Source organism: Diadema antillarum, unplaced genomic scaffold (assembly GCF_040938485.1).
Source record: "Diadema antillarum isolate AM-2024a unplaced genomic scaffold, OU_Dant_1.0 seq00000533_RagTag, whole genome shotgun sequence".
NCBI lineage: Eukaryota > Metazoa > Echinodermata > Echinoidea > Diadematoida > Diadematidae > Diadema > Diadema antillarum.
The window spans coordinates 1624966-1642031 of NW_027271484.1; the positions used below are offsets into that span (position 1 = coordinate 1624966).

Consider the following 17066-nt stretch of genomic DNA (forward strand, 5'->3'; position numbering starts at 1 on the left):
GTTGATAATGGTGATGGTGATGATCATGATGGTGATGATCATGATGGTGATGATGATGGTGGTGATGATGGTGGTGATGATGGTGATGGTGATGATAATGATAGTGATGATAATGATGGTGATGATGATGATGATGATGCTGTAGCTGTTGGTGGAAACAGTGGTGTTGATGGTGCTGATTATGGTGTTTGATTATAATGGTATGGAATGATGATGGTAATGATGATATTGAAAGATATTGACCATCAGTGTGACACCATATTTGATGATTTTGAAAGCATACCAGTTTTAGTGAGCTCTGTAATCAATACACCAATCATATGTTGCATGCTGTTATTCTGACATTGAATCATTGAGAGAGAAATGACATACTAGAAAACTGCATTTGCCCTCCTTGAGTGTTATTGTGTCTTGGAACATAATTGTTAAGTGGAAACTTATATTAGCCACATTGGTAACAGAGGATGTTGTATTGCAGTGTTTTGTATTGTAAGATATTTCATGGGAAATAGATTTTCCTTCAGACTCTCTTAAGTCAAGTCATATCTGTCTGGAGCATTTGTGAATGTCTATGTACCTATGCTACCTGAGAAATGCAAAGTTTTCTCGATAAAATGCCACGGATCCGAAAGCATGTTTAATGTAGCTTATGTTTTCTGTTGCTCTTCAGACTCCTGCTAGTATCACCGCTCCATCCAACCAGTCATCCCAGCCAGCAGAGTGGCACCGTCCTCCGAGACCTGGTCTTCACCTCCTGGACCACCTCGCTGGCCTCCCACTGTACCCACGTCTACCACCACATGGCCGAGACAGGCTGGCACAAGCGGGTCCGGACTAGGAATGCCTCCCACCACCCGACGCCATCCGTGCCAACGACGCCACCATCTTTGTTACTGTCATCTCCGCAGGTATCCTCCTCCTCACCCTCGTACGGAGTGATTTCTCCTCTCAGGCACAAGTCGTCTGCCAGCGCTTCGCCAACCGGGGCCAAGTCACCAGGGTATGGATTTGGCACGCCTGGAAAGGTAAGATTCTACATCCTTTTGGTTTGCTTCTCTCGCAAGCACATTTGATCAATACTGTGGCATACTTTGAACTCATGACATGATTAGAATGGATTAATGGCACAATGATGACAAGCAATGCATAAATATAGATATATGAAAATAACAAAAAACATGAAGAACTTTGTCACTTTGGACCCTCTCGCAAGGTGTATTCTTTATGCACAGAAACTGACCACTCAGTACGTTAAAAAAATCAAGTAATATTATAAAACCTTATGAGTACCACTTATTCAGAGAGAAGTAGGCTGATCAAAGAAAGAAATGGTGACTTCAAATAGTGTTTGACATGTCATTCAAAGATGATGTGTATCCCACTTAATTTTTATTAAAGCTGAATGCTCACATCAGCAATTTACCTCCAACATCATCTCCAACTTCTATCCAATAGGAGAAAGAAATATGATATTGCATCTCAATTCCTACCCATCTACCTTAAAAAGTGAACTAATGAAATGTTTGTTAATTTTGAATGTGACTTACAGAGTCCCTCCAGCCAGGAGAGTGAGAGTCCTGCAGCCAAGCAAGGCGGCTCCCTCCTCCTACCAGGGATGAGGCCGGTCATCGTCAGGCGATGCCAGCGGACTGAGATGCCTTCCTTCCTCTTCTGCACCATACCCAAAGTGAGTCAAAGTGGCTTTCTCTTTATCTGTGTCTCTATCTCTGTCTATCCATCCATCTATCCGTTCTTTGTCTATTTGTCTGCCTACCTTTCTTTTTTGCAGACAAAGTGAGGTTTTTTACCACACAGAGGCAATAACGTAACTACCAGCCATTTGCAAGAAAAGTAATCATGGCTTTGTCATGAAATTTACATTGAATTTTCTCTACAACGTTGTTTGCCGCATGTCAAGGATAAAATGTTTTTTTAGAAAAAAATTACATGGCTTTGAAAAACACTGTTTTCCAAACGTGCTTGTGCATTGCCATCTCAGAATAATGTGGCCCACAGGTGATTTACACAACCGCACACATTGAGTTAAACTTGTCTTGAACCTGCACTCTAGGTAGTGGCAGTGCAGTGGAGCTCAGTATGCCACACATCCTGTGGGTGGTGGTTCAAACTAATGTTCAGCACCTTTGCTTGTGCCTACAGACTCTACACAGCTGACTCTACACAGCAGACTTCAAGGGGATATAGAGAGAATGAATGACAGATGCATGATGGTTCCTTAAAAGAGCAAGACTGCCTTGATGTGAAGTGTGTATCATATATTAGAGACAAATTTTAAGTGGCTAAGAAGCAGCTGTTTAATGCATACTGTACATCTTAATCTTGGAGGTAGTGTCATGTAAACACCTTTTGGTATAGATCTAACAATATTTTCGTGCATGCCCGCAGGTGACAGCAGCGCCAATGAAGTTCCACTGCAACGACCGCCACGCCTCCTACCGGCTCCACAGGTTGTGGCGAGGGGACAGCCCCGTGGCTCTGCAGTGTGCTAAGTACGGCTCAGCAGAGATCCAGCAGCAGAGGCATTCAAACCTCTTGAGACCTCCCCCTCCGGGCGGACTGGCTGCCGTCAAGCCTCGATGCGGCTGGTCCAAGATATGGATCCCAGGTAAAGTCTTGTCATGGTAGCTTTTAATGTGGCCTTGTGACAGAGCTCTAGACCACCGAATATCTAGGGGCCTCTCCTTCAGATATCTCCTTCCTTTAGAGATCTTTATGATAGATAACTTGCAGTTGTAATTGCAATGATGGTTGGATACTCATGTGTATCTTTGTGTATGTTTGTATTTATAGGACTTTTTAGATATTGTTGCTATTCATTATAGCATTTTATTTTCAAGGCTTTTTTCCTCAATTCACAAAGTTACGATCATAGTGGAAGTTTCCCTCCATGTAGTGATACACCGATCATGAAAGTCTGTGGATTTGTACAGAGGAAAGGAGCAAAGGCAACCTCCTAGTGTTTTCATATTCAGTTGAACAAAATATGGTTATGTGGTTACTTATGACATGTTCTGTTTATCATGTTGATCTTTATTTTCTGTCAGTGTTAAGTCTAAGTCTAAGTCAAAGTCTTAAGTCTTAGTTGCAATATATTAGAAACGTCTTCATACATTTTTTTTTTTCTAATCCAAGATGATGTGTTAGATTGTTCCACTTGGCGCATGGCACTGACTTACTTACTGTTCACTCTTTCTACAGACCGAGAGCACTTGGTCACAGACTCAGGGAAGATGTACGTCTTGGATGAGCTCTTGTCCAGATTAAAAGACCAGGGCCATCGCGTCCTGATCTACTCCCAGATGACCCGTATGATTGACATCCTAGAGGTCAGTAAATTGTAGTGGTCAGTGGCAAACCTCCCCCCCCCCCCCCAAGCCTTTGTCACATTGTAATTTGTTGCAAAGGAGATCACACCGAGTTTGGCAGCCACTCAAGACCACCAGTGGCTTTGGAGACTGATCTTCAAGACATAGAGACAGACGCTTAATGGATGCAATGCCAACTTCTTATTTGCCAAAGCAGATGCCTTCAAATGCCTTTAAAGGAAACGAGATGCAGTTCTGTGTCATTGTGTCAATATAGGACAGCCATATATTATAGGGCCAATACAATTTAGGCAAATGCACTCATAATATCATCACTGTGATTGATTGACTGTTAAGTAAGTATGGATCTCTGTAATAATGTGATTGTAGTTGATTAGCCATAAATGTACCCAAAACAAGGTGGATTTCTGTAAAATGTGATAGTAGTTGATTAGCCTAACTATACCCTAAACAACAAGGTTTTAGGATTATTTCTTTAAAAAGTTGCCTATTTAGAATTGAGTTCAGGGCTGGTTTGTTTGTTGAATATAAAAAACCGCACACAATTATTTTTTTTAGCAGAACAAAAGCAATTGTGGTCAAATATTTCCTTCAGAATTATCAGTTTTAAAAAAAAGGGGGTTTTCAAGATCATTTTTTTTCTTTAATGGTTTCACAAAAATATTCTGGGGCTTTAATGTATCAGCAAGCACAATGTATTCAGCCAAATAATTTCTGAGTTTTAGGGGTCAGGAATCTTGCATGGCTTGGACCTCAGTTGTGGTGTAATGTTCCCATAATGCTGCCTGGGAGTAATTACAAAGTCTTTAGTAAATCTCTGCTCCTTAACACCCAATTCACTGGCCTCTTTATTCTTATCATTAGGTCTTTGTTCGTGTGTTTGATACTATTTTAAACAAAAACTTTTGAAGCGCCTCATTGTCTGTTACTCTGTCATTAGACTGGCAGTACGGATACATCATGTCATAGTTGATCCACGCTAAGCCTTCTGAAGAATCTTACCAATGGCAAGCTTGCTACACTTGCCAGGGTCAGAGAGTCAATTTGGAAGGTCATTTGCAAGGTCGAGATGACCTCAGGAAGTAGATGATGCCCTCAGGAAGTAGATTATGCCTTTTTGGCATGGGCTTGTTGCACCCACTGATCAGTGGTTGCACCTGTTTAGCCACTTGTCCCTTATTGTCCTCACTCAGAATGAGGATGCTTTTTCTGAGAAAATGTGTGTTCAAAGACTCAGCAGTAATAAGACTTTGATCCCAAGAGAAGGTGAAGTTTTTAATGAAAGCAATGGAGTTGCAGCAGCAGATTGCTTTAAAAAATCTTGGCGAAATTTGACATGCCCCATACGGCATTATGGTGGTTCACTACTCAACATTTAAATGGTTGCAATACATTCTTAGTCTGTCACTGATTTAGTCGTATTTTTATTGAAATGTAGCATTTTGCTTTTGTTGGAAAATAAAGATGAAGATTTTCTTTGAGGAGATATCTATGTATTCATGTGCCCTGATATGACCAGTTGTATCAAACTTGAGATCACTTTCTTCTATTTAATCATGCAGTTGAGTCGTATATGTTGAGGGGCATTCAGATCAAAACCAGGATGTATGAGTTAAATTGCTAACATTATTGTGTGATGTCATATTCTAGGATATTGGGAAAAGGGTGTCTTCGAACTGCTTGGATATTTTTATAGACATGTACCTCTGGTTGTGAGGGCCGTGAGTTGAAATGTCATTACTATTGGTCTCATTGTCCTTCAATAAGACAGTTGATAGACATCACTCAAGTTGTATCAATGGGTGACTTCTAGGATGTAGGACATGAATACTAATTTGAGAATGTATATACTGTATATGCTGTTATTTTCGCGTACAGATATTTTCGCGAATGAGGAGGTCACGACACTTTCGTGAGATGTTGTTTTCACTTATTGACATGGTGGCCTTCATAAGTGCACTATCACTTTAGCGCTTGGTGACATTTTCGCGTGTTGTTAAATTCATGGTCCAACTGTGATTCCAAAGTTTGCGAAAATTAAACCCTCGCGAAAATAACAGCTTATGCAGTATGAGAGTGCTGTGCTAAGCAGATTGGCAAGTAATATGTGACCGCAAGTATGACTTTGACATTTGATCCCCTACCTTGGTTGTATAGTCATGAGAGATATCGGCCCTAATTTCATATATGTGGTAGTTCTCAAAGCCATTGTGTGTATTCAGTCCATAGACTAAAAGAAATGCAAAATTAATTCACCTTGCACACATGTGTGTCAGCATGCGTTAAGCATTGAATGTCTCATAACAGATGTGATGTGTCTCACACATTTACCCGATCGTAATTGCATAATCCATGGACAGAATTTAAACCACCTTCATGAAATTTTGACCATTGTCTGAAAAAAAACAAAAACATGTTTCTACTGCTTGGATATGTTTTGGAGATACTGCAAATATCATGCTCGTGTTCAAGTTATGAAGATTAGGCAAAATCATGCGTTCACCAAACTACTCGTAACAACTGAGCGTGTGTTTCTATGTTTTGGTAGGAGTTCATGTGGCACCGCAAGCATACCTACATGAGGCTGGATGGCTCGTCCAAGATCTCAGACCGCCGTGACATGGTGGCTGGCTTCCAGACAAGGTGAGTTTCATTTCATCATTGGCATACTGAAGCTCAGAGGTGATGCTAAGTTTTAATGACAGTGGCCTTTGAGTCATTGAATGATGATATGAAATAACTATGGGCCTTTCAGCCCTACTCTAGGAATATTGGGCATTGCATTTGCAACAATGGCTGTGCATAATGCCTCATGCTTATAAATTGCCTTATTCTATGTTATGGCAAGATAACAATCAGTGACGTTTTCCTCCGTTTTCCTCAATGTGCTAGGTCCGACATCTTTGTTTTCCTGCTGAGTACCCGAGCCGGCGGTCTGGGGATCAACCTGACTGCAGCTGACACCGTCATCTTCTACGACAGTGACTGGAACCCCACTGTGGACCAGCAGGCCATGGACCGTGCCCACCGGCTGGGCCAGACCAAGCAGGTGACCGTCTACCGGCTCATCTGCAAGGGCACCATTGAGGAGCACATCTTGGAAAGGGCGAGAGAGAAGAGTGAGGTAGGAAACAAATTCAATTTTATGTCTGCTTTGATTACCGGTGGAAAAAAAGTAAATAGGCAAAAACATTATTGGTAAATTTTGTTTGTTTGCTTGTGTTTAGATTTATTTTGCTCGGCCACTAAGGAAGAGCACTTTTATAATTATCTACAAACTGTCATAGGCCTGACAGATTTAAGTTCCTTCCCAAGGACTAGGCAGTGGGAATACAGCACCCTGCCCATGGACACAAGTGCTACTGGTTGTGGACTTGAACCAGGGACCCTAGAGATTGAGAGACTGTGCTTTTGTCCACTAAGCCACAACAGCTCATCTGAAATTCTCCTCGTAGTATTGACATCAACCTTTTTCTGCTGTATCCATATGGTGTGTGATCTCAGTCCATTTAAAATCTATGTGCCCATTCTCATCACTATATGACAGAAATGAGACCTGTGGACTCAAAAAGTATCTGTGAGAGAGTTTGCAGAAAAAAACAAAAACAAAAACAAATCAGAGCTTCCAGTGTCATGTTGTCATTTCATTCTGTCCATGGACCATGTTCGTACTGCAACTTGACAAGCTCAGGATTCGTGGGCGTTGTTAGGCAAATAGGCATAAACAGAACACATCGGGGTGTTTAAACGCCAAAACGTAGTTCTTGTGTGCTTGCAGAACTGTCAATTTTGCTCTAATCTGTATACTTATGTTGAAGAAATGTGTGAAAGAATGCCACAATAACATGATTATCATTGGGTAATGATGAAAATGCGAAATATTAACCAAAAAGGTTCAAAGGAAGTACTACAGTTTTAGAGCTTACCCAGTCGTGGTTGCTACGGGATGTTTTACATTTGATTACATTGATTACAATATATTGGGCCATAGCTGAAGTCATTGCTTGAGAGTGAATTACATGCAGTTTGTTCTGTGTGCGATTCAGTACTACTGCTTGGACGTGATTTGATCTCCACAAACTTAGCAGCATTCTACACACCCACTACTGAACAAGAGAGGGCACTTCCGAATAAAAGTCGCTATACCATCTTCTTTTTTTATCTCAAAATGCTACCAAACAACTCCATATCCTGGCAAATTGCGCCAGCCATACAAGTTTCCTGGTAAATCTTTCCCAATATATAGCAAGCAAATTCCAAATGGTGGAAGATGAATGTTAAGGTCCCGCCGTATTTTATATTTTAGCTTTAAGGTTTGACTGTTTACTCTAAAGACTGATATTCTTTCATAGAATAATCATTAAAGTGCTGCTTATAGTCAGTCTGTGAAGAAGACTAGAGAACTCCGACTTTCATTCCTGATTGAGATGAGACTGATTATTTATTGGAATCCAGTTTAATTCTCCTGAAATCTTCTGTGAAGGCTTGTAATCCACTTTAATAAAGAGTTGGACATAGATATCAAAGCAAAAAATTAAATAATAATAATAATACATTTTTATCAGTATCCTGTGTGAGATGGCAGTGTTGATGGTTGATGAGTATCTGTCACACATGTATCTTATCAAGACACTCCCTTTTTAGGTCTCTTTCTCAAGCATTGATATTTGATGGGTATGAGGATTGAGACTTTGCATCATTTTTTAGTCCAGTGCACTTTTATATTCTGTATTTGACAACAGGTCTGTCCTTACTGATATGGAAGGATCTTGTGAGGATTGTTCTTTGGCTTCAGAAGGGGTTTAGGTGATTAAGAGTATTTCCGGTCAATTTCCCATATATTATCAAGATCACATTGAAGCAGCTCTCTATAGGAAACAAACCACTGAATCCCATGCCTTTGTCATGCAAAGACATTCATGGGGGAAAGCATATCTATCGAGTTATCTTGGAGTCCATGCCCCCGGAAATGATAGTAATCTATAGACCCTTCCGCAGTATGATCATAACTTCTTGATGTCTTTCATTCAGAAGTCGGACAAATTTGTCGCAGTGATATGAGCTTGGTACAGATTTCATTCCACTTGATTATTGCTTTTGTTTTTGAAGTGATTCTCTTTTTCTGATGAATTGTTCACCAAAAATCTCATGTAATTGAGATCGCCACTACCATGGCAACTGCTATTCAATAACTGATCAGCTGTTAGCATCTACATTGTTGCCAAAGTGAATAGCAGTGACGTGACTTACAGCTATTGCAAGTACCTGTTTGAAAGAGGCCCTGCTCAATCATTGATGGGTGGTCTTTGAAAGCTTGACATAGTAAAGATCATGAAGCTTGACCACTTCATACTGCAGTATGCTTTCAACTGTGTATGATTGACTCTGTCATTTTTTCCTGAAATATTCTCATATATGTCGAACATGGAGATGTTTTGTTTTGTTTGTTCATTTCCATCTGAGAAGATGGCTGGATAGCCCATATTCAGCTACTCTAAGCTGGTCTTCCATGGGATCAAGTTGGATGTGAGGTGGGACCACTTCACCGGGTTAAACACCCTGCTCTTTGCAATGAATGAATGAAGCAGGATCTTTTACGTGCATGAGTTGTTACTCTCACATACACGGGACCTCCATTTTATGTCCTATCTGAGGGACAGAGTGTTTTGCCTCTTGCTAGAGGGGGCGGTATGCTCACACACAACATTGCTTAGTCCAGACTTGGGTTCGAACCCGAGCCGCGTGATCGTGAGGCAGACGCGCTACCGACTGAGCCAACTCACCGCCCTTAAATAAACTACCGTACGTATGAAAAAAAAAATCCACCAGAATGAGAAAATTGTAATGAATGACATGCATAACAATAACTTGGGAGGACACGTGTTACTGTAAAAGTGGATATTTTTGCGTGACTTATTTTTCGCGCTTGGCCGGATGAGAAGAGTTTCGCGTGTTTCTAATTCCGCGGAATTGAGACACCAAGTACAGGAACATACGGCAAGCAAAAATATGTGCGTGCTTTTATTTTCGCGCTAGTTTCTGGTTGCGCGAAATGCGCAAAAATTTCAACACCGCGAAAATTCCACTTTTACAGTATTCCATATTTTTGCGGTGGTTTTGCAAATTGCTAGCATGGAGCGTGCCTATGATATGGGTATTTTCTCTGTGTAAACCTCGTGTGAATGAGTGTGTGTTTGATCATTAGGTAACAGATGAATACACTCTTGATTATCAAATCACGATGATACAAAATAACATGTGATGAAGATGTGCAACAGGATGATGTGCTTTTGTGTGAAGACAATCATGTTACAGCTTCAGTTTTGATACCACACCTGGGCCCTGTTTTATGAAGCTGTTCGAAAAAGTTACGCATGACTTTACGAACGACGGGAATATGAAGTGCCAATATGTGTGCCCATTTTTTTCCCCTTACGTTATAACAGCTTACAACTGTATGTTACTTCATCTATATTGGGACAAAAATACACTTTCAACTAAAAACGTGTGTTAAAATGTAAGAATAATCATTATCATCTGCAAATTTCAACTTTAGCTATTGAAATTAACAATGATTAGGAAACCCACTTGGCTTGTCATATCTAAGTCATTCGTAAAGTCATGCGTAACTTTACGAACAGCTTTATGAAACAGGGCCCTGCTCCTTCCACGCACACACCCTCCTCAATGTGAGCACAATGTCATTTCAGTCATCTTAGAAGCAAACTTGAGCACAACAGAAGAGCACTGTGATAGCTATTTGTTAACAGAAAGAGAAATAAACCAATACTATGATAGGTATATCAATTTTCGACTAATACCCTTGAATCAGATATGTGATGATGTAGATGAACAGCAGGGTCACCGCATATAGTTGTGTTCAATGATGCAGAATATTTCATGGAAAGCAACCCTGAAATCAATATTTCTGTCATTTATTATATGGAGCTATTTTTTACACTACCAATCTTGACAGCAGTTGCGGGCTAGCAGAAATCATTAATGCATTCAAGCAAATGTCTTTCTGCGAATACCTTGGAACAGCAGTCATATATATGTCACAGACTGCTTTTCAGCAGCTAGGGATGTTTGAAATAAGATTGGAGTGGCAGAAGGCCGTCTCTTATATCCAGTATGCCATTTGGAAACCCAGCACAAATTGTTACCATCTGCTGTTACTCCACACCATTCCCTCCTCTGTACAGATGAGATAGGAAGAAGTTGAAGAAGAACAAAAACTATACCTCTTGGCTGGGTGATGCTTCAGAAAACTATTACCTCAAGTACCGCTGGAGACTTAATCATCTTCCAATGCCAACACCTTGATCACTTCTTTTGAAATTTTTGCTCTGATTGCAATCCCTTGGGCAGTCTGCTATTAAACTTCATGTCGTACTTGAAAACAGAATGCTGTTGTACATAAAGCGAATGCTATCATGGGCCAGTATGCAATATCATTTGTAGTGTGAGCCAGTAAGGACCTTTGAAAAGCAGCAACCAATTTCTACTTTATTCTCAAACTTTCAGCTAACTTCCAGCTTGTTTATGTGTGTGTGTATTTGTGTATCTCATTTTCTTTCTCTTTACACCAAAATGTCTATGAGCAAAGGCTTCTATTTTTCTCAAATAGTAAATTACATATAATTTCTGTGTAAAAAAAAAACTTACGGTAGTTTCAGGGGAGAAACCATGAATTGTGTAATACTTGTCTCCAGACCCCTCTGTTGGCTGAAACGGTGATTCAGAGGAAATAAAGTGAGATTGATGACAACAGGCACATTTATCCATAGATTAAAAAAAAAAAAAGGAGATACATAAAGGTTAATAATTTCTTTTTATAAATACGTGGGTTTAAGCTGCCTTTTTAAGTTTGGCAAACTATTTTGTGTGCTGTTACATGTACAAGAGAACTGCCTTTACCATGTGAAATTATTCCACTGTCCAGCTTCAATCACTTCCTAGTAACCTCACGTTTTTAAAATGATATTAAACTCGGCATTCTTTTTGCGGGAAATCGTGTTCATATCAGAATGTAGCACCTCCCGTGTCTTCGATTTACAAATGATTCAACGACTTGCATAGAATGCAGTTCTACTCTCGATCAGCATTCATTTGTCTCGTGGGATGAGAAGTGGTCCAGTCTGGAAACGAGATATTTCCCTGCGATAGCAGATGATGCTATCACATTTCACTTACATGCAGTAGGCAGCAGTGGACAACACGTAGGCACGCTAATTACTGCTGTAGTACAATTTGTTGATGTCTGTCGCCCACTCTCTCTCTCGCCTCTCTTCCCTTCACACCGGCCAAGCTTGCTTAGCTGACCATCTGCCACCCAATTAACTGACCTTCATGATGGTCAGTGATCGGTTACTCAGGGCCTGTCCATCGACCGACCGCTCGCCACAGTCCCCTCACCGATAGCCATCACATGGCAAATCTATCACTCAGACCCGTCTTGTCTGGAAGGTGTCTAGATGTAGGTCGTCTTCGCCTCAATTAGAGTCTTGAAATTAGGGTCTGCAGTGTAAATGAGATTAGTCTGATGTACAGGCATACAGAGTATGATTTGACCTCTCTTATTTTGTTTTGCTTTGTTTTGCTTTGTTTTTTTTTGTTTTTTTGCTTTGCTTTGCTTTTTTTCCTCTTACGTGTGCTTCAGTTCTTTTATACTCTTCAGTGAGAGAAAAATTTACGGGGAAGGGAAGTGGAATAAAAAAAAAACTTGCTTTGTATGAATTTTTGTCTTAATGTTAAATCCGAAATGAGCAGATTAAACCCCTAGACATGATTGCATATCACGGTGTTTTAGCTGGTTTGCAAAAATTGTTGAGGAAAAGTGTAGTGGATTGCAAAAAGAAACACATACTGTATACGCTATATATTTCGCGGGGGTTTTATTTTCGCGAATTTCGCGAGTCGGGAGCTATTCGCGAAATTAACAACACGCGAAAATATTACCTTCCAAAATGAATTCCTTGCCTTGATGATACGAACATTTCAGTACTAGAATACCATGTCACGGCTTACCGAACAGACCATACTGGCTAAGCTTGTTTACGCACGTCCACGTCTACTATACGAATACTGTAGAGAGCCAATCCATTATCGCAAGGGGACCACTCGTCAGAAATCTAGCGCGATGGACTTAACCGCTTCAAAAATGTTGAATTCTAACTTACTAGTTCGCAGAGTTTGGCAAGTCTTTTTCATGCAGTGTATAACTAGTATCATTCTTATATGCTAGTAAGTTGAAAATTCACACTTTCTTTACCACTTCATATTTTCTCTGGTCCCCCAATCGCGAATTTAACCACTCGCGAAAATGTGTGACAGCGGCAATTCGCGAAAATTTATGTACGCGAAAATTATAGCGTATACAGTAATGTGTTGGTCATGAGTTAATGGCACTGCATTTTTTATATCCTGCCAACCAGTTAGTAACATCGTAAAATGTTCCATGTTGGGTGTTCTTATCAGTATGTTTTGTGGCACTTTGGGTTATGGGTATGCAAACATTTCTGCACTCTCTACCGGAGTGATTATCGTACATTTTGTTTGTATCATTCCTTTTGATGAAACTACCAGAGTTGCCAAGTCTCCCTGAAAATGTCACGATCTATTCATGTCTGAATAAGAGAATATTGAAATCTCCCTGATTTGGGAATTATTTTCAGCCATTGAAATTCATGTAACACACAGATATCTCTCTGATTGCTATGTGGAATTGCTTTGATTTGGATGTAGGAATGTTGGCAGACCTGAACTATCAATAACCTTTGTTGCAAAGGTGCGTAGGTTTGGCTTGGTCACTAAAATGGTACAGTTACCCACACACATACACAAAAATATTATTCCAAGTGATATTGGTTAATAATGCACCTGCGATTTGTTAATGTGCCTTTAATACTGTCGGTATTTCCGATGGCGATATCTAATTACTGAAATTCCCGGTGAGATCGGAAACAACCACTTTCATCCAAGGTCAGAGTCATTTGTAGATGAGAGAAACAAATATTTCATGAGGCTACTTGCGGAAATTACAAGGTTTTACTTGATGTCTTCATCATACAAATATAATGTAATAACCTCGGCTATTTGGTAGATAGCAAGTGAAAATGATTAAGTAATTAATGATTAAATGTGTATGAAGATTGTGCTTATGAGTATTATCACCTGCTCAGTAGCAGAATAAAGCCAGTAGTGTGTAAGAGGTGGCTTTCCGGCTGGGTGATACAATTTTGCTCCAACTCAAATGTGATACAAATCCAACAGTCTCTGTGAACATGGGTGTGCTGTTCTGATAGATATCCAGTCTTTGCGTATGTGTGTGTATGTGTGTGTGTGTGTGTGTGTGTGTGTGTGTGTGTGTGCATGCATGTGTGTTTGTATAATATCTACATTTAGAATTTGTACATCATGCCCTCAAAATGGCAAATTACATCAACGCTACCTGCAAATATTCTGTATCCATTTGATGTATTACTTACTGCAGGGACAGGGAATTATACAAGACCTGCATAGAAATGCAAACTTTGCAGTTTTTGTACATGAGAACCTGCTTATTTTTATTATCGTACTGCAGCCTCAAGCAAGTAAGTTGGTGTTTTTAAAGGTGGCAATTCCTGCAGGATTTCTATGATTTCTTCATGGCATCCACTCTGCAGTGAGAGTTTGGGTTTTGTCAAATGTGTGTGTGTGTGTTTGTGTGTGTGTGTGTGTGTGTGTGTGTGTGTGTGTGTGTGTGTATTCCTCATTTCATGTTAGGTGGATACATTATGTGATATGACTGTAAATGTGAGACTTGGGTATATGTCTTATTCAGCATTTTGTTGTTTGTGCTATCAAGTAGATTTGCTAAAGAGGGAAGGCTTACATAGAAGATACTAGCTTCTTATATTCCGAGGTATGATTCATCTACTGCTTCCCATCCTCTCTCCCATTTGCATGATGATAGACTACAGCTGATTGTTTGGGGGGGGGGGGTGGAGGGGGATGAGACGATTTGCTCGCATAGTCTTGTCTTGTCTGCCTGTTACAAACTTTCAAACTATAAGCATCAATTTACAAAACTAGCATTGACTGTGTCAAATATTTGTATATCTAAGAAGTTTGGGAAGTGACGTAAATATTGGTCAAAATAAAGTGCATACATGAAAATATATCCACTTTTGTCATCCCAAGATAGTGCCACATTTGCTGCACTTTCATAGCCACCAGTTGGTACTTGGACGAGATAGCACATGTACCCAGAGCTCTTGCACATACTCCCATGACACACACTTTCACCAGTCAAAACTGATGGGGAGAGTTCTGCACAGACCTGATCCACCTGCGTCTGAAAGTGATCAACTCTTGTGGATTGCGGCGGTGGTGGCGGCGGCGTCCCTGTAAAACCATCGTGTCGTTTTGGTGATAGACCATGTATTCTAAAAGAACCTGACTCACTATTGTCATAATTAACTGAACGTGTTGGTATAGCCCGACCACATTAATTAAACCTTGAGAAAACAACCAAAACTTGCTTATTAGCCAGTATGCTCAAATATAGTAGCATATACATGGGTATATTGATCTAAAACAATACCTGCCCCCACCAAAACAGTTGGTCAGTCACTACATGGTGTGATTTTTTTTAATTAGCCTTGATTTAAGCCATCTGAAATGGTGTCATATTTTATGCAGTTATCAAAAGGTCAATGAAGCCTCGCAGAGCTGTGTGTGGTATTTTCCCAATTTCCTCCATTAGTTTTCGAGTTGATGATTAATGACATGCATTTGACAGGCACACTCATGACAGCTTGTACAAGTGCTTCATCTGAACTTGAATGACATGTGTTCCTGCGTGATTTCCATTTTTCCCCAGTTCCCTCTACATGACGAAGAAAAGTGGGGGGGGGGGGTAGAGAAGGAATGGTGACACTTTATCCCTAGTGTGGTTTGCTGCATACTATTATTACAGGTACTGTCATCCACCCTAAACGCTAAAGTAAATCCCTTCAGCCACAGGTTGAGTTTTGCTGCATGATTCACAAGCAGGGTATGTGACCTACAGCCACAAAACCTCGGAGAACGCCAGCAAGTGTGTACTCAGTGGAAAGATTGAGAATATCATCAGTAAATGTTCATTAAAGTACACCATGCCTCAATGTCTCATGATACATACATGCATACAAAAAATGTTGTGTGTAGACTGTATGTGGAGTTACTGGATATTGTCACACAAGTAAGTTTGCGTGCTCTGCCGAATAAGATGAATTTTGCATGTTCTGTATTTTGCAAAATTGAGACATTACATAGTGGTAGATACAACAAGCAAAAATATTTGTGTGCTTTTATTTTTGTGCTAGTTTCTGGTTGCTCGAAATGCACAAAAATTTCCACTTTTACAGTAGTATCCTACCGGAAGGCCATTTATGGACAGGTACATTTGTTGATTCTATGCAAATTTAGTGACAGAAGACTGTATTTCTGTTGCTTGGACAGAAGTCTTATATTGTCCAGTGAGATAGATCCAGCGTTGGTCTAAACACCCACCCCCCCCCACCCCCGCCCACCACACACACATACACACACCAGTGACCAAAGACTCCAAACCACTGAGCGTCCCAGCATCTTTCAAGAGCTGGCTGGGACTTTGCCTCTGTGTGTATGTGTGTGTTTGCCTAATTGGCAAGGGAAATGATAGCAGATTTGTAGCTGTGAAGTGCCCTTCTGGTCTAATCAGGTTCAATGCTATAGTGGGGGAAGAGAATGAAGAGAGAGAGAGGGAGAGAAAGGATGTGTTTGCTGCAATTAGGAGGACGGTCGGCTAGGAACGGAACATGGCATGAGCAGCCCAATGCCAATTAGGGTCTTCGCCATTGTGGTTTAATTTAGCATTGCTGAAACAAGAGAGGAACAATTTTAATTGAGAGGAAATCAGAGTGAAAGGGAGATTGATGTATAAATAGATGAGTAGAAAGAAAGAGACGGAGAGAGGAGTGGCAGGCGGAGGGGGAAGAAATATAAAAGGCTTCATTTCCTGTGTACCCAAAGCCGACACCTGCTTACATATTCTTTGCTGCAACACGTGCGGCAGTGACCCTGTTGGCTAAGCCGCAAGGACAGAGCAGTGCATGGCTAGCAATGAGAAAGCGCCTTGCTTTTCCAGGGCTTGTAGTGAGCTTGAGCTTTATAATTACGTACATACTCAGCTACCCACACTGCCAGAGATAGTTAACCGGCTTGATTAGGTTGGGTTTCAGTTAGTGATCAAAAGTGGTCCAACTTTGGTTTATTCATTCAACAATGGAAAAAAAAATGGGTTGAAATTGTCACAGGATGTATCACAATATATCCTAAGCTATCATAAGACAAGGACAAGATTATTAAAACACAATATCAATGCTGTCTTTGATATCTTCATTGCAAACTGGCAAATCTGTCCCCCCAGAGTTAAAGTTCGTGTGTCCCTTTTGCAACCCAGAAAATTAAATTCATTTCATAAGCTGATATGTTGTAGAGGTAGGTAATTCAGACCTTTACTTATAATGATAAAACTGAAAACTTCTTTATATGATGGAGGGGGAAACAAATCAGATTTCCTGTGAATTTATTTGGAACCCCCCCCCCCCAAAAAAAAAAAAAAAAAAAAAAAAATCCAACTGTTATTTCTGGTACAAAATCGGATCGTATTCTCGAGTGACATGGAGTTAATTTTACTTTTCTGTAAAAAGA

At 40.3% G+C, this 17066-nt stretch overlaps 1 protein-coding gene across 1 annotated transcript in view; it reads left to right on the top strand.

The window, feature by feature from the left end:
- Positions 1-17066, top strand: part of LOC139734620 (chromatin-remodeling ATPase INO80-like) — a 107254-nt gene that overhangs the window by 29744 nt on the left and 60444 nt on the right. The window contains exons 20-25 of the mRNA XM_071645404.1: positions 671-1025; positions 1550-1687; positions 2407-2626; positions 3220-3347; positions 5896-5990; positions 6240-6471. Coding sequence (XP_071501505.1) covers positions 671-1025; positions 1550-1687; positions 2407-2626; positions 3220-3347; positions 5896-5990; positions 6240-6471 — 1168 coding nt within the window. The remainder of the gene's footprint in view (positions 1-670; positions 1026-1549; positions 1688-2406; positions 2627-3219; positions 3348-5895; positions 5991-6239; positions 6472-17066) is intronic.